Consider the following 26,859-nt stretch of genomic DNA (forward strand, 5'->3'; position numbering starts at 1 on the left):
TGTGCTCAGCCAATCCCTGTTGAGCTTTTGGTCATAATTGGGACCAAAGGCTAACCACTTAGTGATTAGTGAGTTAGTGAGACTAAACCACTTAGTACTGACTTGAGGTTTGATTAATTAAATTAAATAAACTAAATGCCTAAGCTATCCCAGTATCACCCTGTCATAAACAAAACAATTAAGTTGAGCTGCTGGTTAATGTCTTGGAACATTACTACTCCCTGTCTTAGGAACCATTAAAAAAATCAACTATTTCACTCAGAATACATCTTATCTCTTATTCACATGATGCCTTTCCCATTTTCACTTTCTAATACCTTTTCAAGAATCCTTTCTCTGAAATTCTCTTCTGTGTCTAGTTTTCATTCACTTTTTTTCCATCCACTCCTTTCAGATTCTCCATGAATCCTTTCCTCCTTCCCAGTCCTGATCTTGCCTTCTTCAAAAAAGCTTATAATATATATGGGGACACAGAGAAGTGAGAAATACTCTTAAATGATACTAGAATTCACAATTTCGTATCAATTTGCCATAGTCAGTATTCTAGAAAAGTTGTTTCTAGTTTGGTTTTGTTAAGCTTTGCTGAGATCTTATCTAGGCAAGTCAGTTTGCATATATAATACTTCTTAAAAATGTATCTTATTGACTGCTAAGGGACTTCATACTAAATGTCTTGATATTGAAAATGGTACTGAACTTTAAGAACTTTGCGTTTGTATGTATAGATGTTGTTGGTCTCTTTGTGTGTCTTTGTCTTTTCTTTCCAACCAAATCATACAGAGAGGTGATTTATTTAACTTTATACCCCACAGTGTCTAATAGGATGTTATCCACAGATAGTAGTGGGAACTGAAAAAATGCTGTTTTTTTAGAAATTAGCCCCCCTGATTTTCTATAAGCTCTTCATACTACCCATTGCAGTGCTTCAGAGTGATGCTGTCCCTCTTATTTATCCCTTTACTTTGATCTCCCTATGATTTCCATATTCCCCTCCCTTCACTTTCCTCTTTAGCATCTCTCTGTCACCCCTCTGTCCTGCTCCTTCCAGCTCTGAGTGGGACATGAGGCCTTATGCAGCATCCTCTGCCTAGCATGTGCTAGACTGTGTTGGGTGCTGGGAAAATGAAGAAGACTAAGGCAAGGTTAGTAGGCCCCTAGGCTCTCACGGTCTAGGAGGGGACAAAGATCAGTCTGAGATGAACAAGCTAGTAGATTAGGGGACAGAGATTGTCATGGGTGAACAATGACAATAAGTGTGATAAACCTATAAATGAGACATGTACAAAGTGATGTGATAGAAAAGGCAGGTAAACCAGATCTGGCTGGCGTGGGCTGAGGGAAACTTCTCAACAGCAAAGGTGGATACAGTTTCAACAGTCAAGGAAAAGAAGGAAAGGAATACAGGGTAGAGTTGATGTATCTGTGCAAAGACACCAAAGTATGAAATAAATAGCGAGAAGGTTCAGTATGTCCAGTACAAGTCATGAGGTGAATGTTTAAAACTAAGCTGAGGACGTTGATGGGGCTTGCTTGTGAAGGGTATAGTATGCCCTGCTAAGAGTTTGGACTGCACTCTTTGCCAAGAGGGGGACTAGTAAAGGTTTGTGCTTTTTTTTTTTTTTTTAAGAAAATAACTCAAGTAGAATATATTCCTCTGTGCTTGCTCATGCTCTCTCTTCATCTCTCTCTCTCTCTCTCTCTCTCTCTTTCACACACACACACACAGTTAATAGATTTACTGTTTCCTAACATATGAGTTTCGAGTAAACTGGTCCTACTCTGTTTATTCAATTTTGTTCACTATCACTCTCTTGATCCCTCTAACCAGTTAGCCCATCCCCCCCACCTAACAATGAGCTCTTGTTTATGTCACTTCCCTTGCCTGAGAAGAGACCAAGGCCTATGTCTTCCCACAGAGTTTTCATACAGTCCTCACAGTCTATACCATGGCTTTTAGAATTTTATGTTGTCTTTTATTTAGAATTTTACTGTTTTCAAATTATTTGTGTTCCTCTTATCTCCCCTCCTAAACATAAACCCTCTGGTTGTTGGAGAGTAAGCTTCATTAGATGAAGGATCACACAGTTCATATTCACCTCTGTTCCCCATTCTGAGCTTATAATAGATGCCCAATGAATGCTAATTCCCTAAACACACACAATTGTAATCAAGAACATTTTTGTTGAATGTCTGCCTCCTCCATTCCATGAGGGCAAGAATTTTTGTCTCTTCTACTCACTGATGTTTCTCGAGTACCTAGAACAGTGTGTGGCACATAATAGACAATAAATACTGTTGAATTCATTGTGTGTTAGGATGTCAAGGATTTTGTCTTTGTCCACTCTCCTTAACACAGTAGAAGCATGATAAATTTATTGGATAAATGAGGCCAAGATCATGTCTTATATAGTTTTTATACCACATCACACTGTTGAGCACATAGTAGACACTCAATACATATTTCTTTCTTTTTTTAATTTTTATTTATTTATGATAGTCACACACACAGAGAGAGAGAGAGGCAGAGACACAGGCAGAGAGAGAAGCAGGCTCCATGCACTGGGAGCCCGACGTGGGATTTGATCCTGGGTCTCCAGGATCACGTCCCGGGCCAAAGGCAGGCGCTAAACCACTGTGCCACCCAGGGATCCCTCAATACATATTTCTGATTGATGAATTGGAAATGAAGCAAGCTTGCTACTGAACTTTTTATTATCAGGAGCACAATTCTGCCCTTTATAACTGACAAGGTTTTAATAATTTGCTTGTGAACACAAGGAAGAAGCCCTTTCTACAGCATCTAAAAAAATTATTTTACAATCACTGATTTTTCAAGGATGAAAATGTCCACTCTGAGAGGAGGGAGAATGTGGAAAGCTGGTCTGCACTATGTTAGAATACTCTTGTTACCAGATACTAAAGAGAAAGCTTGCTTAGTAAAGCATATCCCTCCATCAGAGGTCACTGGGAAACAGCTTAGCAACAGCTATAACCTTGCCATGCCATGCACAGATCATCTAGGTTTGCTTAAACAGCCTCTCACTAAAGCCTCTCTAAGCATGTTTTCCCTCCACTCTTATTACAAGAAATCAGTCTTGATTCTTCAGGCAAAAGTGCATGGTAATTTTTTGTAGACAACATAATCTTATCAGAAACTGAAGTCCATAGAAGTTAGATCATCAGTGAGAGTTTCAAAGTGTGTTTGACCCTGTGTATATGGATGGCAAGGCAACCCAGAGTTGGGAAGTACTAAGGAATCACTGGGGAAATCTCTAGAGAATGTCAAAGTCAGCTACACTCTTCCCTTCTCCTTTGAATTTGTGAAATTCCTTTTCATTCAATCCTGATGTCATGTTGAGTCATAAAAAAGAAGTGTTCTTCAGTACACCACATTTCTGGAGGCCCTTCAGCCAGTCTCTGTTAGTCATTACTATACTCATGGGCTCTGGGCCAGCGCCATTCACACTTTCCCCCTGTTCTGTGGCAGACGGACTGTTTGCCTCTAATCCTTGTGTTCTTTCTCCCCTACCTCTCTAAAACCCTTCTCTGAGGGAGGAATAGCTTATAGCTTTGAGGATAATATAGCTTTAAGGAAACTTTTGGCAGATGCGGATGTCCTAACATCTGGGCAGTGTTAACAGAATCCCGGAGGCCCGGACAGACGAGCCACTCGTTCTAGGAATGTTAAAATAGAAGTTTTTCCAACTGATGAGAGGAGCAGAAAGGAAGGAGAAAAAGAAGAGAGCACCAAAAATCTATAAAACAGGTAAGATCTGCTGCTTAACCCTCCACACTATACTACTTCATTTCACAACCATGGGGGTTAATGAGACCCAGGACATGAGCAACATGACTGGGGGGGGGGGCTTCTTTTATGAAACTGGATCATATCCTGCTTGCCATTTGAGTCATGACCTGGCTGCCGATACAGGTTCCCACTACCTTCCCGGCCCCGGCCCGCAGCAGCCGGGCAGGCTCTGAGAGTTAGGTTTTCAGTCTCAGATCAGGGGAGGAGGCAGGCAGGGAAGCAGTCACAGATGCAGAGTAGTGGGTCTAAAAAGGACAGCCCCTGCTCCAGAACCAAGGAGAATGCGTATGTGACAAGGGTCAGTGATGAGTTTATCTAGCTGTTCATTTTCCTTGATCTCTCTTTAATCTCTCTTTTCTTGTCCTTTTGTTTATTCTTTCTGCTTTTACCTCTTTCCTTCAACCCTGGCAGATTTTTTTTTCTTTCTTGCTTCCTTCCCACACCTTTCCACTTTCCTTGCCTCCTTCACTTGTTCTCAATTTTGTTTTCTATCCTGCTTCCTCTCCAGTCTCTGGACAAAATCTGAAGCCAAGTAGCAATAAATTGGAAAATGAATTTTTGCCATTCTTGGACTTCTCATGTCCCTTAGGGACTCTGGCCAGAATCTGCCATCTTTTTGTTTCTCCATTTCTGGGACTGACTCCTCCCCTGAGCATTGCATTTCATTGAGAGCATGTTGGGTAAATGGGTGTTTGCTGAAAAGTTCAGTGGCCAGTTTATACCAATGGGCAGCAAGTTTTAATACTGTCCTGTATGAAGTATTTGCCTACTGGGAACCACAAAACTCTCATCCCATTAGAGTGAGGACAGGACAGGAAGTGAGAGGGCAACTGAAGCTTGCTTACCCTCTCCTCACGTACCTCAATAGGTTTTTCCCAACCTCACTGACCTCCTGCTGCCTCAGCAGAATAAAACTAGAAGGTTAGGCTGGACTTGAAAGCCAAAAGCCACTACCAAACCACTAAGTCTCAAAATCCAAAGCTAAGAAAAGAGCCAGGCTATAGTTAATGGCCTAAGAGACTAGAAACAGGAAACATCTAGTTCTGTCTAATATGAAGTCGGGCATAAATAATATCTAATATATATTGATTGCTTTCCCTATGTGCCAGGCAATAATCTATTATATAGGTAGATATTATTATTATTCCCATTTTATAGATAAAGAAACTGAGGCTCAGAGAAGTTAAGGAAGTTGTCCAAGACCCCATAGCTAACATGGACAGAATTGGATACATAAACAGATCTGTGTGACTCCAGAGTTCAAGCTCTTGGTCCATACACGCTAATGCTTTCCCAGACCAGTGACTAGGAAATACTAGTTAAATGGATGAAACCATCAATTGGCAGCTTTTAGATCACAGAATTCCCTCTTGGTTCTGTATGACTTTATGTTGGCCCTTTCCTGATCTTGATTCCTCCATGTCCCTCTCTATAACTTGGGCAATGAAACATTTGCATCTGATCTTACCAGGGTTAATTGAGAATTGACTGTTGTTTTATGTCATCCTCCTCCTGGGAGGAAAAGATTTCGAAATAACAAATAGAATCTTGTTATTCTGTAAAGTGGAAGATCCGTACAAAGGGGACAATATAACCGGCATTCAATAATTTAAAAATTTCTCTTCTTCCTCACAGATCCTGCATTTCTGCTTCTTTTCACTTGAGGAAGTTAGTTCCCTGTTGGCTGATCCTGAAAGATATTTTCCTTTTCCCTGGTACTTCTGGTCACATTTCTCTATTCTTATCTCCCTAACCTCCTCTTATCCTGACTCCTTTCAAGGATGGCCGGTCAATTAACCCAAAGAGGAGCCCTATGTCTCCTGCTCTTCCTCACTCCAGCAGTGACACCAACATGGTATGCAGGTAAGTGAAGGACCTGTTGGCCATTATTTCCAAGGAAGGCAGGACCCAGACTCAGTCCTGGAGAAGGGGGAATTAGACTGCAGTAAGAGACACTGAAATTAAATAAATAACTATTTGCAACAACAAAGATGGTTAATCATTGCAACTGGCTACCAAGGGAGGCTTTGGAGGCAAACAAGAGATGTTTGAAAACAGGCTACATCAGCACAAAAATGAGAGAGTTGGACAACATGGTATTTGAAGCCATTGTCTTACTTGCCTCTGCACTCAGCTTCCTCTCTCTCTCTCCTTTTCCCCTTCTCTCTCTCTCCCTCCCTCTCTCTCTAGACCTTACTTATAGGACAAGACTTTTATGGTCCCTTTCTGCCAAAGATGTTAATGACAATACAGATCAATTCACTTAAACAGGAATTCCCTGGTCTCTTCTGGCTCATTTCTTACTTCAGAAGGGATGGAGATTTCTGGATTCTTGAATGTGTCATCCTTTGCCCCTAGGAGCTGAAGAGAACAGACTCAGTGAGGAGAGGGAAAGGGGGAGGGGGAGAAATGAAGGAAGGATAATGAGGTGGCAGACAGAGGTTTTTGTTGGGGCCCAAATGGCATTTCAAGTGCTAAGAATATTCTGTGGCCTGCAGTGTCTGCCCTCTTGGGGGCTGGGAGGAGTAGGCGAAGGAGTTAGACCCAACCAATAGAGTAAGGAAAATATCCAGAGATGAATAAATAACAAACTGCTTCAATCACAGCCACAGTCATTGCAGCTAAAATTTTCCACATGCCCTTAGCTCCTGGTGGAGGCCTGTGGCAGTAACTCTGTTTGTCTGAAACAGCTGCACCAAGCTTTCAAACAAATATGCAAACTTCTTCCCCTCTTTGGCTTAACCTGGCTTTGTAGGAAGTGAAGAACAAGGGCTGATGCTGAGATAAAGAAATTCAAGTCAAGCCCTTGGCAGAGTACACACTGTTTGGAGTTAAAGAACCCCCAGGTCTCCAGGAAATAATATGTGCAGCTGCCCTTGCCAAACTCCCTCTAGTTTCAGTTCAAGTACCTAAGACCAAAATCCAGCTAAAGGCCAGAGAACTAGGGAGTAGAGATTAAATGGCTCAAGGCCCAATTTTGGACACCTGTAAGAAACCTCATGCAGGACAAGGGCCTTTACCTAAGCTATTGGAGTCCTGAGGACAGAGCAGTTTAAAACAAACAAACAAAAACTTAGTCTCATTCAAAGCTTTCTGAGAGCTGCTTGCAAGGGTGGCACTCTCCACTTCCATAAGAATCATGAGGTTCCTTCTGAGGAGCCCAGGTTGGTGAGGTCTCTCACAGCCCTACAAACTTACTAATTCTGTCTTCTTCTGTTCTTAGAAGGCTAGCTACATGATGGGAGAAATTTAGAAATATTTTTATAATCCTCCCCTATATCAACTAGCTCAGCTGTCTGAGCTTTCTCTACTCATTTGTCCCTTCATTCATTCAACAACTATTTACTGACCACTCTGTGCATCCAACATTGTTTATTCTTAGCTATAGCTTTGTCCTCAAATAGGAATGACACAGAGAAAGGAGCCGAGTGTGGATTCAGGACTAATCAGAAAAAGGATCCAGGAAAAATCAGCAGATGTTGGGAAGGGTTAAGAATATTAACCCTTAATTAAAGTGAACAGTGGGTTATAAAGTGTGGATTGGCGTATCTATGTAGTTCAGGAAGTCAGATTATATTTGTTACCATAAGCCAAGCATTAGTGTGGATCTTAAAATAGTTTTCAACTATTAGTTACATTTCCAACCATACCTTTGTGAAGGGCAGTGCTTAGAGGGTCTGGCAATAGGTACTATGGAATTTGGAGGGACCCAGTAACAGACCACACAGTAATCTCTGACTGATGCAAAGGAATTGAGGAATGCTGCCCAAACCTCTCTTCCCCAGTGCTGAAAAGGAGTAAGCGGATAGAACAAAGTGGGGAGGGTGCCCCTCTGTCTTCTTATATATCACCTCGGTATCTTAATATTTGCAAAATAAAATACCCCAAGAAAGGCAAAGAGAGGAAATGGAAAGGCTTAAACTGGTATGGTGGCCTAAGCCCATTCCTATCACGATGCAAACGTGGCCCTAGTCCAGCTACCTCTGCACCCTGCTGGAGACTAGAATTATCTGACTGAGTCTTCCTCTCAGCTTTCCTACATCCCCTGTAATTCTGGAATGAGAGAAATTGCGTTGTGGCCTTTGATCCCACACACAGGGTAAAAAAGCTGGATTGCAAGAAAGAGCTTGGATTTTTTTCCTCTGCTGGATATTGTCCAAAGCTTTCTCCATCTGCCATCTTTAGCAGAGTATCTGAGTTTGGTATCAGGGGATCAAACCACCCTGAGCTGGAAGGCCCACTCTGCTCCTTCCTAGCTGGGAGAACTTGGGCTACTCCTTTAACTCCTCTGAGCCAGTTTCTTCATCTGTATATCAGAGAACAATAAGAGTGTCTACCTCACTGAAATGTTAGAGTGACATAATACAATAACACGTGCAATGGGCTGAACACAGAATACAAGTAAGTACGTGCTGAGTGACGTTAGCAGTGGTGTTGGTACTGCTGCTGTTGTTGCTACTGCTATCAAGCCATAGGCTTCTGACACTTCTGTTTGCTCTTCTGGTAAACAGAGGCTTCCTCCCTGCTGGGCATTTCTTCACAAGTGAACACTGGAGCAAGAGTGCTGGGACTAATCCTTTAGGGAATCACACACATCTGGTCTCCTGTTTACAGAAGCTGTGAGGCTTTGAGGCTAATACTAAACTGAAACAGCTGACAGGAATTCCATGCCCCACAAAGAACCCTCCCATGTGGGAAGAGAGCGAGCAAGGGAGAGGAAGCCTAAGGAGAAATATAAGAAAGCCAAGAAAGGAACCGAACTGGGAAAACAGGAAAAAAAAATAATAAAGGGAAAGAAAAAATGAACTCGTTCCTCTGGAATGAAGGCAAACCAAGAAGACATGATTTCATAAGGCAAACTTTCAGTTTGATTCATTCCCTTGTTCATCAAGTTGGAATGGTTTCCCAACACCCCCCACCACCCAGTCTTGGCTTGTGGGGAATGGAGGAGCTTCATCATCTAGTCCTCTGCTCCACTCTTTAGTGCAGAGAGCCCGTGTCTCTTTCCAGAGAGGAGGCAGACAAGCTTGTGGTCTGAGTGTTTACACAGGCCAAAGGGCTCCAGCACTAAAACCCAGGGCTGTCCTGAAAGCACACCTTCTCCTGGAAATGAGGAATTGTTTTCTGACACTGACATGGCTGGTTGCTCTATTCGTGTGCATTCATTAGGGCTCAGAGAGGCTGGAAACAGAGCTTCCTGAAACTTGACTCCGGAAAGGACTAAGTTGTATTCCAATTAGTTTGTATTCATGACTGATTTCCTGCCGTCTGGTGGAACACACTGTTTAGTCTGCCAGACAGCCACAGACCTGCCCCCACCAGGGTCTGGGCCACTTAACAGAATGGGGGTGGATTGGGAATGTTCACCAGCTCAGCAGCTCCCTGCTAAAGCTTCTGCTAATTAGGGGAACAGGAAATTTCTCCAAAGGACTCTGCCTTCTTTTTCCTACAGACCAGGACAAACTGCTCGAGGCATGAAACTATGCTCATTCCCACTTGCCTTTTGAACCCTCCCTCGGCTTTGGCACGCCACTCCTAGCAATGGCAACCAGGTGGCAAAAGGGTGGTCCCCTGTGGGCTAGTGGGAGGTTGAGGAATTGTTTATCTCTGGGGACCATGAGCAGGCCTATCACTAGTGGGGAGACTCTTACTCAGACTAATTTTTTCCTCCTACCCGGGATGACAGCCTATCCTCAGAGCTTGGTCAACAGTATCTCAGCAAGACCTTGTATTGTATGTTGCATCAAGGAAATGGGTCAATTATAGTCCAGATTGGTGGGATTGATGGATAGTTGAGAAGTTCATTTTTTTTTCTTTTGAATGGAAGCTTTTTGTGCTACCAGAAAGTCACTCCCACCCCTACAACCAGGAGTTCACCTTCTGTGCACCTGAGATATTGAGATTTACATACAATAGTTCTGCTGCCTTACAAGGCAGAATTTTCCCCCACTAAATATCCACCTGGCTCCCTCCCTATAGAGTGCTACGTCCTAAGGAAGGGACCACATTGGATAGGGGAAGACTTGGGAAGGACTTGAGTGAGAAATTAGTATGTCATCTTGGTATTATCTTCTTCACTGTAGGTTCAGGCTACTACCCAGATGAAAGCTACAATGAAGTATATGCTGAAGAGGTCCCACACGCCCCTGCCCTAGACTACCGAGGTAAACCTCCTTGCTTCTCAGGCTCAGGAAGGGCCTTTTCTAGCCTGAGACGTAGACCCTCCCTGAAGCATGCTCATCCAGCTTGGCTCATGTGTGCCAAAACTGCTGCTCAGGGAATCAGACTGTGATTTCCAATCATGACCTTGGTTACTGACTTGCTGTATGACCTTACCCCTTTAGCACTAAGGTTACCCAACTATTATTAATCAGTAAGTATTGACTGAATACCTGCTATATGCCTAATCCTGTTCAGGGTAAACCTGTGGATGATACAAAAATCTAAGGTAAGGTTTTGTCCTCCTCAAGGAGCTTATATTCTGCTGGGGGCAGGATGGGAGTGGGAGATGGGTGAGAGGGAAATAAAATTAGCACATGTAGGGCCAGTAAGTGTGAAACTAGTGGTAGCAGTAAATGTGAATAGGGGTTAAGAAAAAGAAGTCATGGAAAGGATCTTGAAAGATGATATTTAGATTAGGCCTTGCATGATGGGTGGATTTTTGAGAACTAGAGAGGGAAGGGAGGGCTCTCAGCAAAGCAGTTGGCTGGAGATATAGAGGTAAGAACAAAGCAACCAGAGGAAGGAGCTAAGAAGAAACCAGCCTGGCAGGAGGAGATGGGATGTGGAGGAAGTAGGAGAAAATCGGAGAAGGACAAACATTATATGTTCTCATTCATTTGGGGAATATAAATAATAGTGAAAGGGAATAGAGGGGAAGGGAGAAGAAATGGGTAGGACATATCAGAAAGGGAGACAGAACATAAAGACTGCTAACTCTGGGAAATGAACTAGGGGTGGTGGAAGGGGAGGAAGGTGGGGAGTGGGGGTGAATGGGTGACGGGCACTGAGGGGGGCACTTGACGGGATGAGCACTGGGTGTTATTCTGTATGTTGGCAAATTGAACACCAATAAAAAATAAATTTATTATATATATATATATATATATATATATATATATATATATATATATATAAAGAGTGAGACAGAAATTAGGAAAAGCTCCATGATCTAGGAACCCTTCTTAGTTCAGGCAGGAAAAGTATCTGTGAAGAATGCCAACTAGGGAGGGACTCCTGCATTAGAAAGGAAGTAAGACCAGGTGATATCTAGTATCTCTTCCATTTCTAAGATTCTTTGTTTCTATGCTTTCCAAGCCATGCATTCCCTTCCATTCATTATTCAATAAATATTTGAGTACCTACTATGTACCTCCTCTGAAATATTTATTTCTCATATGGACCACTTATTTGGCATTCATTATGTACTGCTCTTTTGGTTTACTTTTTGTTAATCTCAGCAAAATCGTTACCTGGTGGATTTTTTTTTTGTATCGTTTTTTATTGGAGTTCGATTTGCCAACATATAGTATAACACCCAGTGCTCATCCCGTCAAGTGCCCCCCTCAGTGCCCGTCACCCAGTCCCCCAACCTCCCACCCACCTCCCCTTCCACTACCCCTTGTTCGTTTCACAGAGTTAAGAGTCTTTCATGTTCTGTTACCCTCACTGATATTTCCCACTCATTTTCTCTCCTGTCTCCTTTATTCCCTTTCACTAATTTTTATATTCCCCAAATGAATGAGACCATATAGTGTTTGTCCTTTTCTGATTGATTTATTTCACTCAGCATAATACCCTCCAGGTCCATCCACGTTGAAGCAAATGGTTGATATTCATCATTTCTAATGGCTGAGTAATATTCCATTGTATACATAGACCACATCTTCTTTATCCATTCATCTTTCGATGGACACCGAGGCTAACCTCCACAGTTTGGCTATTGTGGACATTGCTGCTATAAACATTGGGGTGCAGGTTAACAGAAAGAGCCATATATGATACCCCTGGAGAGCTATGTAAAAAGTAGTGCTCAAGAAATGTTTACTGGCTGGTTGGCACCCTGGGAGCAGAAGCTAGATTGTAGGGAACTGTAAATGGGAAAAGTGGATAGGAAAAAGCAACAGATGCAGAAGATTCTTTCAGAGGGTCCAGCAGCCCTATGATGAATATTAACCTGCCTAATTGGTTGTTTTTAAATGTTATAAAGCCCCTTAGAAAAACATAAGTGACATGGTGGCCTTTGGCCTTGAGGTCAAGTGTCTCATGGCTCTTTTTGGAACTTGGTCTCAGGACATTAAACTAATTGAGTGAGGTTATCACTGGGAGGGGTGGCTGGGAAAGTACAACCTGAGATCCCAGTCTCCCTTGTAAAATCTTTGTGTTTTTACAATAGCTCTGCAATTCTGGTGCTTGAGATTTTCTATTTAAAAAAAAAGTCTGTCAGCAGTGTGTTGTTGCTTGAAGAAAAATGAGCTGGTGGCTCAAACCCAGACGCTTATTTAGGGAATATCATTCCCAGGGCTAGATATATTTTGCACATGCAATTTCATATAATTCTCAGAACGGCGCTTTGAAACTGGCTTATTATCCCCATTTTACAGATCAGGAAACTTAGAGAAGGTAAATTTAAATTTAGAGTTGCAGAGCTCTGAGGTGGCAGAGCAGGAATTTAAACCCAGGTGGGTCTGTCTGACTGCAAAGCCACACTCATTCCATCTCTTTCATCAAAAATGTAACCCATCGTTTAAAAAAAAAAAAGAAAAAGAAAAAGAGTGAACTAGTAAAAGCCAGATCATGATTTTAGAGCAAGGTAACCATGTAGTTTGGTGCCATTTTCACTGATCTTGAACTTTCTTTATTCCCTAATCCTGACTCGTGGCATGGAGTCAGAAATCCTTCTCTGAGGTATGCCCTCAGTCTTCTGGAGGCACTGCTTTCCCAGCATATTGCTTTGGCCCCGGGCAAGCTGGTAACTCTGTCTGGGTTATCTGAAGATAATCACAGACAAGGCCCTTTCACCTCTGTTGCCAGCACTTTGTTTTCTTATAATCCCCCCAAAAGAGATAGGCAAACAGCTGCACAGAGAAGAGGACACGGGTCTGAGTTTCAAGTCCCAGCCCCTCCACCTTCTCACAATTTCACCCTGGACAAACATATTGTGTGCCAGTCGTTGTGCTATGTATTTTATAAATGTTATTTTATTAAAATAAATTGCATGCTTGCTATGTAGTGATATGGAAAGATCTCTAAAACACATTAAGTTTATTTTTAAAAGCATTGGTGGAAACAGCATAATATACTACTCTGTGTTAAAAGGAGGGGGTAAAGGGAATCTATAGCAAAATTTGCTTTATATGCATAAAGAAACAATAGTGGTTCTTTATGGGGGTACTAAGAGAGGGTGGACATGGGAGCAGAGGTGGGACAGAAACTTTTCACCGTGTAACTTTTTATACTTTTTGTGTTTCAAATCATGTGGTTGTGTCACCTATTCAAAAACGTAAATGTACGCTTCAAAATAGCAACCTAACATGCTGCAGTGGTAGATACTGTGATTAGAAAAAATATGGGTTTTGAAACTAGGCAAAGCTTTTCAAATCCCAGCTCTGCCCCTTCCTTGCTGAGGGACTCAAGGGCAAGTTACTTCCCCATTGGCAAAATAGAGACAAACACCTACCTACCTCACAGGGCTGTTGGGAACTATATGAAATGAGGCATGTGAAAATTTTAAAAAATGTTCAAGCATTATGCCCAGCACATGGTAGATACTCAATAACAGCTAACACATTTCCCACCAGACATTTTTACCAAGCAATATTTAGCCACATTCTTAGTTTCAGTTTTCCAAGAGCATTCTTTGGGTACAGTTGTTCAACCAAGTGTAAATCTTCATAACTGTACTGTCACCTCTCCTGTATGTCTTCATCTACTCCACAATAATGGTCTGAAAGGCATTGTCACATGCCTCACTTCCATATAGTGTAGCCACCAGTTACCTTGCTCTACCAGTCTGGTAACTATACCCAAAGAGGAAATGAGGTCAATCTTGAATTACTTGTTCTTGAGGGCACCTGGAGATAACTACTTCTCTTTCTAACTGCTCATAAGCCTGTGTTTAAATATTCTAGAAGCCTTTGCTATCAGTGCTGTCAGCCTCACCAAGCTGTAGTTCCCAGAGGTTGCCTTCTTTCTTCTGGGGAATGTACAACACTGTGACCATGGTCAATAAGCATACTTGAAATTTGCTAGAAGACTACATCTTAAGTGTGGTCACTACAGAAAAAAAAAAGTTAACCATGTGAAATTATGGATGTGTTAATCTACTTGATTGCAGTAACCATTTCCCAATGTATATGTATATTAAAACATCACAATGTACACCTTAAATATATATGATTTTATTCGTCTATTGTATCCTTAATAAAGCTGGGGCAAAAACTAAATTGGAATAGTGTTTTTGCTCTTTTCCAGCCTTCCAATGTGTTTTCTCTATGCTAAGATTCCTCTGGGCCAGCAAATTTGAACTTATTTGCAATAACTAGTAACTCTCTTACCATCTCTGCATTTATCCTGAGCTTTATATTTCCCTTTACTACACTTGCTCAATCCATTCATTCCAATCCAGTTATCCAGTAATAACTCTCTTACCATCTCTGCATTTATCCTGAGCTTTATATTTCCCTTTACTACACTTGCTCAATCCATTCATTCCAATCAGATGTATATTTTCCTTGATAGAATATAGGTGAGCAAGAGAATGGAAGTGACTGTTGGGGTCCCAGTCTCCCATGTAAAATCGTGTTGTTTCCACCACCCCTTGTGGTGACAGGTACTGAGGGGGGCACTTGATGGGATGAGCACTGGGTGTTATGCTATATGTTGGCAAACTGAACTCCAATAAAAAATATACAAAAAAAGGAAAGAAACTTTTGCCACATATAATCAATAAAACAGGTGTTATATAAAAAAAATAAAATCGTTGTGACATATAATCAGCAGCTCTGCAAGTATAGTATTTATGAGACTTTCTGTAATTTGGAGATGGTGCTCCAGATGGCAGTCATGTATCACAGGAACAGGCTCAAAACTAACACTGGAAGCCATAAGCATGTTGTTGCTTAAAGGATAGTTTTCCCAATATCTTCTGTCTTCATTCACCAGCTGCCCTCAAGCAGAGGTTCCTGGCTTTTCTCTGTTCCTTTAGCTCCTGATGCCCTTTAAAAAAAAAAAAAAGCCTCTTTTTGTCTGTTAGGATTTGGGAACCGAATGAGCTCTTATGGGGCTTTAGCCTTTCCAACCCCAGGCTAAAAGATCTGTGTCATCCTATGTATGCCATCCTTGGGCATGTGGCCTCTGCCTGTTTATATGTGCTCCTTTAAAATCTGAACCTCTTGGGGACGCCTGGGTGGCTCAGTGGCTGAGCATCTGCCTTCCGCTCAGGGCGTGATCCCAGGATCCAGGATTGAGTCCCGCATGGGGCTCCTTTCGGGGAGCCTGCTTCTCCCTCTGCCTGTGTCTCTGCCTCTCTCTCTCTCTCTCTCATAAATAAAGAAAATCTTAAAAAAGATTCTGAACCCCCTGAAGAGTCATTTATTTTTGTGTAGCCAACGAGACGTCTTTCTAATGTGTTTATTACTTAAAGGGCTCTATTACCTTTTGTGCTCAGTACTGAACTGGGATCTTACTTTCATTCCTAAGCAGCCTTCTTTGGTATCACGTTCCCTTCCTCTCTCTAGCTTATACATTTATGTTATACATTTTTTAGTCATTTTAAATTCCCATACTGTAAAATTCATTCTTTTTGGGGTACAGTTCTATGAGGTTTGACAAATGCATATAGTCAGGTAACCACTACCACAGTTCCCTCACCTCAGAAATTGCCCCGGGATACACCTTTGAAGTTGTCCCCAATCTTTTCTCCTGTTCTCTGGCAACCCCTGATCTGTCCCTGTATTTTCACCTAATCCAGAATGTCACATAAATGGAATCCTACAGTATGCAGACTTTTGAATCTGGCTTCTTTCACTTCACAAACTGCATTGGAGATTCATCCATGCTCTTGCATGTGTCAGCACTTCCTTCTTTGGAATGGATAAACCACAGTTGGTTTAACCATTCAGCCACAGGACATTTGAATTGTTTCTAGCTTTTGTTAATTATGAATTAAGATATTTTAAACATTTGTGTGCAGCATTTTGTATGAACACAGGTTTTCATTTCACGTGGGTAAATACATAAAGTGGGATTGCAGAGGCGTGCAGGAAGTGTGTATTTACCTTTACAAGGAACTACCAAAATATTTTCCAAAGTGGCAGTATCATTTTGTATTTGCCTCTGCGAGGTATGAGAGTTCCAATTTCTCTCCATCCTCACCAACACTTTTATATTTTTTAAGTATAGACATCCTAATGGGTGTATAATGGTATCTTATGGTGGTTTTAATTTGCATTTCTCTACTGACTAATGATGCTGAACATCTTTTTATGTACTTATTTGCTTATCAGTATATATATCCTCTTCGGTGATATGTCTGTTCATGTCTTTTGCCCATGTTCTAACTGGATTGTTTGCTTTTTTACTGTTGAGTTTCGAGAGTTCTTCATATATTGCAGCTACCTGTCCTTTGTCAGATATGTGGTTTGCAAGTATTTTCTCCCAGTCTGTGATTTTTTTCCCCATCTATTATAGTGCTTTTCGCAGAACAAAAATGTTAAATGTTGACAAGGTTAAATTTTGTGGTGTTTTTCTTTCATGAATTGAGTTTTTGGTGTCATGTTTAAGATGTCTTTGTCTAGTGCTAGATCCCAGAGATTTTTCACCTATGTTTTTTTTTTCCTCAAAGTTTTGTAATTATTTTTAAGGATTTATTTATTTTTATTTTTATTTTTATTTTATCTGAGAGAGAGAGAGACCAAGATGGCAAAAGAGAGGGAGAAGCAGTCTCCCCGTGGGGATCCCAATGTAGGGCTCCATCCCAGAACCCCAAGATCATGACCTGAGCCAAAGGCAGATGCTTAACCAACTGAGCCACCCAGGCGCCCTTGTAATTTTATTTTTTACATTTGAGCCCATGATCCATTTTGAGTTAATTTTCATATAAGTTATAAAATTTAGGCTGAAGTTTTGTTTTATTTTGTCTTGTTTTGTTTGCCTTTGGAAGTTCAATTACTCCAGCCCCATTTGTTTCCTCCATTGAATTGCTTTTGCACCTTTGTCAAAAATCATTTTGATAGATATACTTGTATGGATTTACTTCCTGGGCTCTCGTTCTGTTCCATTGATCTATGTGTCTGTCTTTTCACCAATACCGCAATGTCTTGATTACTGTATGCCTAGCTTACTTTTCTTCTATTGCTACAGTCCCCCGATGGTGTTATACATTAAATATCCAGGATGGAGAAGCCACATGCTACTCTCCAAGGGGAGGGAATTATCACAGCAGTTTGGGTACTCGTTGTGAGTTCTCCTGTGACCGGGGCTTTCGACTGATCGGACGAAGGTCGGTGCAATGCCTGTCAAGCCGCCGTTGGTCTGGAACTGCCTACTGCAGGCGTAAGTGGTATGTGTGCATGTACTGATGTATGTGTGTGAGAGAGGCCAGCGATCCAGTCAGCCACTTGAGGGTATATGCTTGGAGGTGTTACTGTGCCCTCTGTCAAGTGCAAATTGAGAATTTTCCACAGGTGCCCTGCAGTCCCTTTCTCTATCCTAACATTCTAGCTCCTTTCCTGTCCCTTTGGTTATTGCCCAAGCAATATGGGCATTTAAGTAACAACCAGCCCTTCTGACTCAGAGGACCCAGGAGTACATATAAATTTTGGGCCTGGGGCCTGTATGAACCTAGGCTTTTCTCTGGAGCTCTCAAGGATGTGTGTGGTCTCAGATTTTTTCCTACTCATGGTAAACCGCTGTACTCCTTGCCCTAAGGCCTTAGAAGGCCTTGGCATTGAAGGTTTGACACATCTGCTATTTTTCATTCTCTTCTGAAAGTCAAGAAGAATCCCTAAGACTAGAATGTGGGAATACTAATACACACATTCTAAATCATGTCACCGTCAGCTCCCAAATCCCTACCTCTTATTCAAGCTCTACAGCCTACCCGTGTTTAGCAGCTGAGTGTTGTCTATCCATATGTCCATCGCTGAATGCCATTTACAAATGGACATCCAAAAAAAAATGGACATCCATGTGTGAGGGACCCCCTATTGGTCTCCTCAGGAGCTCACTCAATTCCTTAATTACTCCCAGGCTGCTTATAGACTAATGGGGTAGAAATGCAAACATGTGCACGTGAATGCAGTGAAAGTGGTTGCATAGCAATGAGCATTTAGAGAGAAATGGGACTGATCAGAGAAAATGCGGTGGAGGAAAAGGGGAAGCTTGATAGCCAGAAAGAAGGAAACCACTCCATGCCTCTATGTGATTATAAGTAATTTGTTTTAGGACTTAGATCCCATCATTTCCAAAATGAATGTGAATTGGGCTTACAAAACTAAAATAAAATGTCTATACATGAACCTAAAATCAGTTAAAAGAATGGAGACATACATATTTCCAGGTGCTTAGAATGAATTAATTACTATGTTAGAACACTGAATCTGGCTTTGTCCTTCCTTATAAGAGATAATACTAAGAAAACAGATTCATCTGAAAAGACTAACCTTTTTCCTTGGCCCTGATTTCAAGGAAGTTCTTTTTCTATAGGTCTTGTGGTGTCTAAAGCACATGGATTCCAGGCACTGAGCTGACTTGTATTCTTACCCAGATATAAGATGAGCCTGCTTCTGCATGAAAGTGAGCCTCAGCTGAGGGGTGCTGTGGTCACACCAAAATTATATTCAAAGGGGAGCTTTGAATTTGCTAAAGAGCATCTAGGATTTGAGGAACAAGATATGAAAACAGCTGCTGAGGCCCTAAATGAGCCCAGAGGTTTATATGCATTGTCTCTTAATCTGCACAACAATCCTGTGGAATATCCACATTTTACTGATGAAAACACTGAGACAGAGATGAGGTGATTTGCTCAGGCCACAGAACTAGTAAGAGGTGGAGCTGGGATCCAAACTTGGGTGTGATTCTGAGGCCCATGCACTTGGACAAGTAATTTACCTCTTTAAGACCTCTCCCCTCCAAGAGCATTGCTGTGTTTTAAAATATGAAAATAAAAAGGCAATTGGGCACAAGAATATAAGGACAGTTTAGCGTAGGGTTTTTTGTATTTTCTGCTGTCTCTGATATGGTTATCCCTGTGCTAGATGCCCAAGCATCACCTCCAGATAGTCCCACAGGCCACTGAGCTTGCCGCTTGGTTCTCTCTTAGAGGTGAGATGCCACGCACTGCCATTCATCACTAGTGGCACTTACACCTGCACAAATGGGATGCTTCTTGACTCCCGCTGTGACTACAGCTGTTCCAGTGGCTACCACTTGGAAGGTGACCGCAGCCGAATCTGCATGGAAGATGGGCGATGGAGTGGAGGCGAACCTGTATGTGTAGGTAAATGGCGGTCCTTCCCATTTGTCCTTCTACAAAGAGCCATCCTGGCATTATAGCCACAGAGGATGTGGAATTCTCACCACAGAAAGCATTCCTGTTCGCCATGAAGGTGGCACCCAGGGCACAAGCTTAACAAAGTGATCACTTCTCCTGGAGCTGGGCTTCCTTCCCTGGTTTCATTGAGCGTCTTAAACCGAGTACACCTTTTATTTACCCAGTAGTGTGGTACTGCTTCGCTGAGTTCCCTCCAGGGAAGGTCGGGGGCCCATGAGATAGCACTTGATTTCTGACCTTGGCAGACATAGATCCCCCCAAGATCCGTTGTCCCCACTCACGTGAGAAGATGGCAGAGCCGGAGAAACTGACTGCTCGAGTATATTGGGACCCACCCTTGGTGAAAGATTCTGCTGATGGTACTATCACCAGGTGAGTAATGGATTCCCCTTATACCTCCCCGCAGTTTTTCAGGCTGCCCACACCCAACTGCACAGGCTGCTGCCACAGTGATGATGTGCCCCAGACCCCAGTTCTAAGAGTCTCTTTCCTCAGTGGCTCTCTTCCTTGGTCCCATGCAGGGTGACACTTCGGGGCCCTGAGCCAGGCTCTCACTTTCCCGAAGGAGAGCATGTGATTCGTTACACTGCCTATGACCGAGCCTATAACCGAGCCAGCTGCAAGTTCATTGTGAAAGTACAAGGTCAGAAAGAAGTCTTCCATTTCTACATTGTTCATTATTCGTGCTCTGCCCTGACCCTCTACATGCCCACCACAACCCTCCCCACTCTGTGCCTGAAACAGAGGCCTCTTTTATATTGGGAGAGGGGGGGAAAAATTTTCACTTACACGGGGCTGTTCAGGAAGCTGCATTACATGTATACACGTTTCAGGAACCTTGACTCCCCAAGAAGACTTTCTTATTCTAAATCTATTTTTTTAAAGATTTTTGTTTATTCATGAGAAACATCCAGAGAGAGAGAGAAACAGAGGCATAGGCAGAGGGAGAAATAGGCTCCACGCAGGGAGCCCAATGTGGGACTCGATCCCAGGACTCCAGCATCACACCCTGAGCTGGAAGGCAGACGCTTAACCGCTAAGCCACCCAGGCGTCCCTCTCATTCTAAATCTAGATAAAATTCATGATGATACTCTGCATTTGTTTCTTTTCTTAGTTTTCCAATTATCAACTCTAAGCAGCCTTCATTCTCTTTCACCTCTGCTGAAATTGGTGGTGTTGGCTGTCTGATTCTTCCTTTTTGTGTCGTAGTGTATTGTTTTGATTTTTTTCACTATAAAAATAATTCATACTTGTCATTGAACATTTTGGAAATAAATATATAAAGGGGAAAAATCTATTACTCCATCATCCAGAGGCAATTATTGTTAATCTTCTGGTATTTTCCTCCCAGTCTTTTATCTACACATACTTTTTAAAAAATATATAGTTGAGATCATACTGTATATCCAATCTTAGATCACCCTTTTCACTTTCATTACAACACAAGTAGTTTTCTCATGCTTTTAAAAACTCTTCAGAAGTATTTTTAATGACAACATCATAACCTTCTAAGAATATATTTTGATTTGCTTAACAGTTCTACCACTTATGGGTATTTAAGTCTTCTCCAATTTATTTTTGATATTCAAATTAATTGTGTAAGGTGATCGTCTTTGTGCGGGGTGTCCACAAAGTCTGAAAACAAACTTTTTTTTTTACAGATTGATAGTCTTTTTTATGATAATATGTATACTTACTTGCACCTCCAGATTTTAGGAACACCTTCGTGTGCATTTCAGATTTAATTCCTTAAGAGGAAAATTCTGGCTCTGCCCTTGGCCACTGGAAACAGAGAAGCCGTTCATTCTGATCATCCTAGGTCTCCTGGTCTAAAAAACACAGCCCAGCCACCCTCTTAAACTTTTTTCCCTGGAAGAGATACCATAGCCCCTAACTTGAACTCCTTCCTGACAGTGAGACGCTGCCCAACTCTAAAACCACCACAGCATGGCTACCTCACCTGCACCTCAGCAGGGGACAACTATGGTGCCACCTGTGAATACCACTGTGATGGAGGTTATGAACGCCAAGGAACCCCCTCCCGGGTCTGCCAGTCCAGCCGCCAGTGGTCAGGATCACCACCCATCTGTGCTCGTGAGTGAAACCAGCGGCAGGGGGAGTAGACACAACTAATCAGGGCTACTTTGGAGGATCTGTCCTTATGGATGGTGCAGGAGTCCAATAGCAATGTGTATGATGTGGGAATGGGGTTTTATGAGTTGTGTTTATTCTAGGGGCTAATGTTCTCCCCAGAGAATACCCCTACCCGCCCCGCCCCCACCAAGTAGAAGGGTTCAAAATCTCCAAGTGTTCTTTTAGGATTTCCCCCAAGGAAAGGCAGAAACAAACAAAAGGGTCAACATGAAAGACTAAAAGTCCTCAAAGTGTTGTTACTATGCTAGCATGAAGGATGAGCCCTACTCTGACCATATGCTTTTGCCCTAGCTATGAAGATTAACGTCAATGTCAACTCAGCTGCTGGCCTTCTGGATCAGTTCTATGAGAAACAGCGACTCCTCATCATCTCGGCTCCTGATCCCTCCAACCGATACTATAAAATGCAGATCTCTATGCTGCAGGTGAGACCCACACCCTCATCAGGGCTTAGCTCCTTTACTTACCCCCTAAGCCTACCCCCATTATTCCCTTACCTTTTTCAAATCAAAAAGTTGCGCTTTCTGCAGCACAAACCTCATTTCCTCAAACTTTTTGTGGGCAACATTTGATCAGTTTTATGGTGGACAGATTTAGCACATTTTAAAAACTGCTATGTTTTTACTGAACCCAGACAGTCTGACTCCAGGGTATGTGTTCTTAACCACCATAGTAGCAGAATAGAAGGAAAAGTGTTGTGACATTTCAAAGGAAAATGAGGGAATTACATGACAGTTTTTAACATATTAAGAGTTACCTAGCCAAAGCCACTTGTGGGGGAGGGAGAGGTAGATGAGACACAACAGATATATCCACTGGGTTTTAGGAAAAGGTTTCTGAAGAGAATTCAGGGTATACGGACAGGACTAAGAGAAGTGGCTCTGAGGAGCTGCAAGGGACTAGATACCCAGGTAAGAGACAATGCTACTTAGGAGGATTTCTACAGGTTAAATCTTAGAAATTGCTAAATCAATATTCAGAAGCCCATGATGGCAGCAGCTTCATTAAAGGGATGACCCTGAGTGTCCATACCAAAAAAAAAAAAAAAACCTAATTCCTCCAGCAACCCCGTCTCCCTGTCCCCTGCCAAAGAAAGGGCAGACAAAGACAATACCTCAGCTTGAACAGAAAGCAAAAACAAGAACAGGAACCAGCCAGTAAGGACAGTGATTCTGAGGGTAGGGTATGGACTAGAGGAGTAGCCCAAAGATTCAACAAGGAGTTGGGCACAGGGAGCCTTTACTGTTGCTTTAAGCCTCACTCTGGGTAACTGGCTTAGAGGCGACCCTGCAACTGACGAAGAGCCAGAGTAAGGTTCCAGGGTGTCCTGCCCAGTGTGAGAAAGGCAACAGAGGGTAATAAAGAGAGAGCACTGGCACTACTTTGGAGAAATCCTGGAGACTGAGAGAGGGCCCTGGCCATGTCACCTAGTGGTAAGGAGCATACACTTGGGCGGTATCAGCCCTCAGTTTGAATCTTGGCTCAGGATATTATTGTCCTGTCTGCAGGGCCTGGAGGCTCCGGGGCGGTAAATTGAACACCAATAAAAAAAAAAAAAAAAAAAAAAAAAAAAGGATATTATTGTCCTGCAAATTTAGGCAAGTTACTTTGTCCCCCTACAGAATAAGAATGATCCCACCTATCTTGTTAGTGGTGTTATAAGGATTAGCTTATTCCTGCAAAGCATTAGGTATATGTGTTCCATAAACAAGAGCCATTATAATCATATCACCACAGCCATCTGTTAAGAACCTATGTAGTTTAAAGCCAATGCAATACTGTACAAGGAGAGATTATATTCCTGCAATGCATCAGTTACATTTTGCTTCTCTACACCACATGGTGTGACACGTTTGGTATGGTCTCATTAGAATAACAGAAATACTGTTAGGGCAAATGCTTTAGGAATGACAGAGGAAAGTGGTTGTTGAACCCCACGGTGTGATGGTTGGGGGAGAAGCCCCTCCTTTCCTACACTGCCTCAGTGTGGTCCCAGGAGGAATCAGTGAAGTAGCCTTAGATTTGAGTCTGAGAACCTATTCCACAAAACCTTCTCTTTTCTCCCAGCAATCCACTTGTGGACTGGACCTACGCCACATGACCATCATTGAACTGGTGGGGCAGCCACCTCAGGAGGTGGGGCGCATCCGGGAGCAACAGCTGTCAGCCAACATCATCGAGGAGCTCAGGTCCAGGCTGGAGGCCACAGGGAAGGGGTGGGCAGCAACCCCAGGCAGGACACTGGCAACAGGAAGGTTGGGGGAAAGTCAACAGACACTACTGTCTTGAGGCATGCCTTGTGTTTGAATCCTTTGGATGCATTAGATAAAACCAGAGAGTGGTAGAATATCAAACTTAAATGGGCAGAGGGAGCCTGTAAAAGACCAAGGACCAGGCTCGACCCCAAACTACCCGAAGACTGTGCTTTTATGAGGGACCTTAGGTGACTCCGAAGCACAGCAGGGCTGAGACACAGAACCCAAACATGACTCAGAGAAGAGAAGCCTCTGATTTCATCGCGCCATGGCCTCATCTCTTTTTCTTCAGTCTCCAAAGGAGCAAAATGCATCTTTAGGCACTAAAATCTGAATCTTACTCCTCTGCCCCTGGGCAAGGAGAAGACTACAGGTGACAGGTGGTAGGAGTTGACTTTTCTCGTCATCTATCCATTATCACCCCCTCCAAATGCCTCCACGTACACTCAGTGCCAATAAAGCTATCATTGCTTTCTGTTCTATAAACAATACCTGCCTCTAGGGTTCAGTCCCAGTGGGGACAGAGTCCCAGGTAGGAGAGAGACTGAGAAACATGCAGAGGAAGGAGATTGAGAACTTGCATCTACAGATAGAAGAGTTGACGGGGCAATATTAATCAACCTCAGGGCTGCCATGTACGGTTGTGCAGGTTATGTCCAGCCCAACTCTAGAAGACACTAGTCACATATTCCCACAAGGGAAGCAGAGCCTGGTATTAACAAAGTTGCTCCATCTGGGGTAAGAATGGGACAGCTTAGCAGAGAGTTATATGCAAAGGGACAGCAAGACTACAGTCTGAGCAGAGAAAAACAAAGGGGCTTAAGATCAGTAGTAGAGGGGATGGGGACAAGAGACCTGGTAGGGAAGGATCTAGTCCATGGGTAGAACTGTGAAAAGTGAGAAGGTAGTAAAGCTTGGTGGGATGAAGCCCAGACAAGGTCTCACACCTCGTGGGCTCCTTTCCTTAGGCAATTTCAGCGCCTCACTCCCTCCTACTTCAACATGGTGTTGATTGACAAGCAAGGAATTGACCGGGAACGCTACATGGAACCTGTCACCCCCGAGGAAATCTTTACATTCATTGATGACTATCTACTGAGCAACCAGGAGCTGATCCAGCGTCGGGAGCAAAGGGACATATGCGAGTGAACTGGAGCCAGGGCATGGATGGAGGTCAAGGGCAAAGTTCCCCTAGTCGGCTGAAACTGGGGCCTAATAAAAGGAGGAAATGGCTCCCCACGGTACTAGGGCCAGGACCCTGAGGTGGGTGAGATTCACCAATCCTGGGATATTCCCAGACGCCCTTTGTAGGGCTGTGTAATAGTTTCCCTAAGCAAGTTTCTGCTTTAAGTAGCACTCGAGGAGATAAGAAGCTAGGCAAGGACTTAGGACAGGTCCTGGTCAACGGGCTGGGGGGTGAAAGTCTTTTCCCAACCGGAGGCCTCTGCGCAGCTCTCCAAAGTCTTCCAGATAAGTAAATTCTCAATTCATTCACTAACCGGTTGTGTTTTAAATGGTTCCTCTACCCTGAGGCGACAGCAGAGGGCAGCACTGTCACAACAGATGACTGGGACATTAAAGCAAGTGTAGCTGGTTTTCTCCCCCTACAGGTTAACTCTATCATTGGAGGTGGTGGCAGCTTGAAAATATCCTTGAACTTGTCATTTGTCCTTTTAGGGTATTGGGTTACAAATGTTATGTTAACCACTGCTTCATCTAAGAGTAAGGAATATGCTGCAACAGGAGGCAGCTTAAAGAAGAAGAATCAGGCCAGAGCACAATGTTTTGTCCTGGCCCCTCCAGCTGGCTCACAGGCAACAGCCTCTTCTTACTGAGCCTCCAGTTCCATAACAAAAGGCAGCCAGGGCAGTCCCTTCCTCAGAGAAGCCCCCAGCTCATGATCTAGGGAACCTGGAAACCACCACTCCAAGCCTCTGTAAAACTAGTGGAGAAGGTAAAAAAAAAAAAAAAAAAAAAAAAAAAGGTATTCTTCCCATGCTGCTTAGAACCTTCTTCTTTTACACTCATGGAATGCAGGGTCATGGTTAAGACTCAGCAGCTTTTCTCCTTCAGCTTGGCCTAGGGGATCACCAGTGGAAAATTAAGGGAGAGAAGAAAGCAGGCTGAGTGGAGAGGCAGAGCTAATGCTTAAGCACTCACCACGTACCAGGTACCATTCTAAACATTCCATCCATTGACTCTGAAACCTTCACAACAACCTTATAAGGCAGGTACTGCTATTAGCCTCATGTCACAGATGAGGGAATGGGAGCACAGAGAGGTTAGGCAACTTGCCTAAGATCAGACAGCTAGTAAGTGACAGAGCTGGGATTTAAACACCAGCAGTCTGGCTCCAGTCAGTGTTCTTAATTATTGTACTGGACTGCCTCTATTTTTTCTATATTTCACTTAAAGACAGCTGATTGCTCCCAGCAAAGACAGCAGTTTCACCTTCTATATATAATCCTACTCAGACACAAGACTCAGGAGTGGGCCCAGGAGGAAAAGGAAAATGGAAGGCTCTCGACCAAGAAAATTCACTCTCCAAAGAAGAGGGATGGGACATAAATCACAAGCCCAGAACATATGGGGGTAGTAGTGAATCAGAGAGAGGCTGTTTCCACTGTAGGCTTAGTGGAAATCTCACTTATAAAATGCAAAATAAAATGTTAGCCAGTTGCTGAGTGGAACAGGGCATGGAGTGAATGATCAAACGTGAAGAAAAAAAAAAGTCCCTTCTCCCTCTTCCTTGCATGGAAATACAGGAGCTTGAAAGTCAAAAGACAAGTTATGGGCAGAAGACAAAATACAATGAGCTAATATGGGATATCTCTGGTCAGACAAGGTCTGTGGTTCCAAAGGCAAAGACTGCATATGAGTCAAAATAAATGCCCTTCCTTGTCTTTATCACTTAGACCTCAAGTGGCAAGCCAGGGCATGCTAGCAGGTCAAGGCCCAAATGGTAACATGTCGAGGCCCACTGCCTCTCGAACAAAGTTTCTACCTGGACCTGACTCTCGCATAGAAATGCTCCGGTAGCTTAGAAAAATTGGGAAGCTTTTGTTCTGTTTCATTTTACTGAGTAGTC

General features: G+C 42.9%; 1 protein-coding gene across 4 annotated transcripts; it reads left to right on the forward strand.

Moving 5' to 3' along the window:
• The first annotated feature begins 3,398 nt into the window (after positions 1 to 3,398).
• SRPX2 (sushi repeat containing protein X-linked 2) lies at positions 3,399 to 25,269 on the forward strand. Of its 4 annotated transcripts, XM_025431741.3 has the most exons (12): positions 3,399 to 3,766; positions 5,444 to 5,476; positions 5,589 to 5,671; positions 9,892 to 9,972; positions 17,171 to 17,362; positions 19,131 to 19,307; positions 19,607 to 19,733; positions 19,883 to 20,004; positions 21,277 to 21,456; positions 21,808 to 21,941; positions 23,584 to 23,705; positions 24,740 to 25,269. In XM_025431741.3, the coding sequence occupies exons 3-12, from the start codon at positions 5,590 to 5,592 to the stop codon at positions 24,918 to 24,920; spliced, it is 1,398 nt and encodes a 465-aa protein (XP_025287526.1). In that variant the 5' UTR covers positions 3,399 to 3,766; positions 5,444 to 5,476; position 5,589; the 3' UTR covers positions 24,921 to 25,269. The 4 variants fall into 4 exon arrangements, with proteins under 4 accessions (XP_025287526.1, XP_025287525.1, XP_048963240.1 ...); XM_025431740.3 differs by lacking the exon at positions 5,444 to 5,476; XM_049107282.1 differs by lacking the exons at positions 3,399 to 3,766; positions 5,444 to 5,476 and adding an exon at positions 3,917 to 4,106.
• Positions 25,270 to 26,859: the final 1,590 nt, after the last annotated feature.

This window comes from Canis lupus, chromosome X (assembly GCF_003254725.2).
Source record: "Canis lupus dingo isolate Sandy chromosome X, ASM325472v2, whole genome shotgun sequence".
Taxonomy (NCBI): domain Eukaryota; kingdom Metazoa; phylum Chordata; class Mammalia; order Carnivora; family Canidae; genus Canis; species Canis lupus.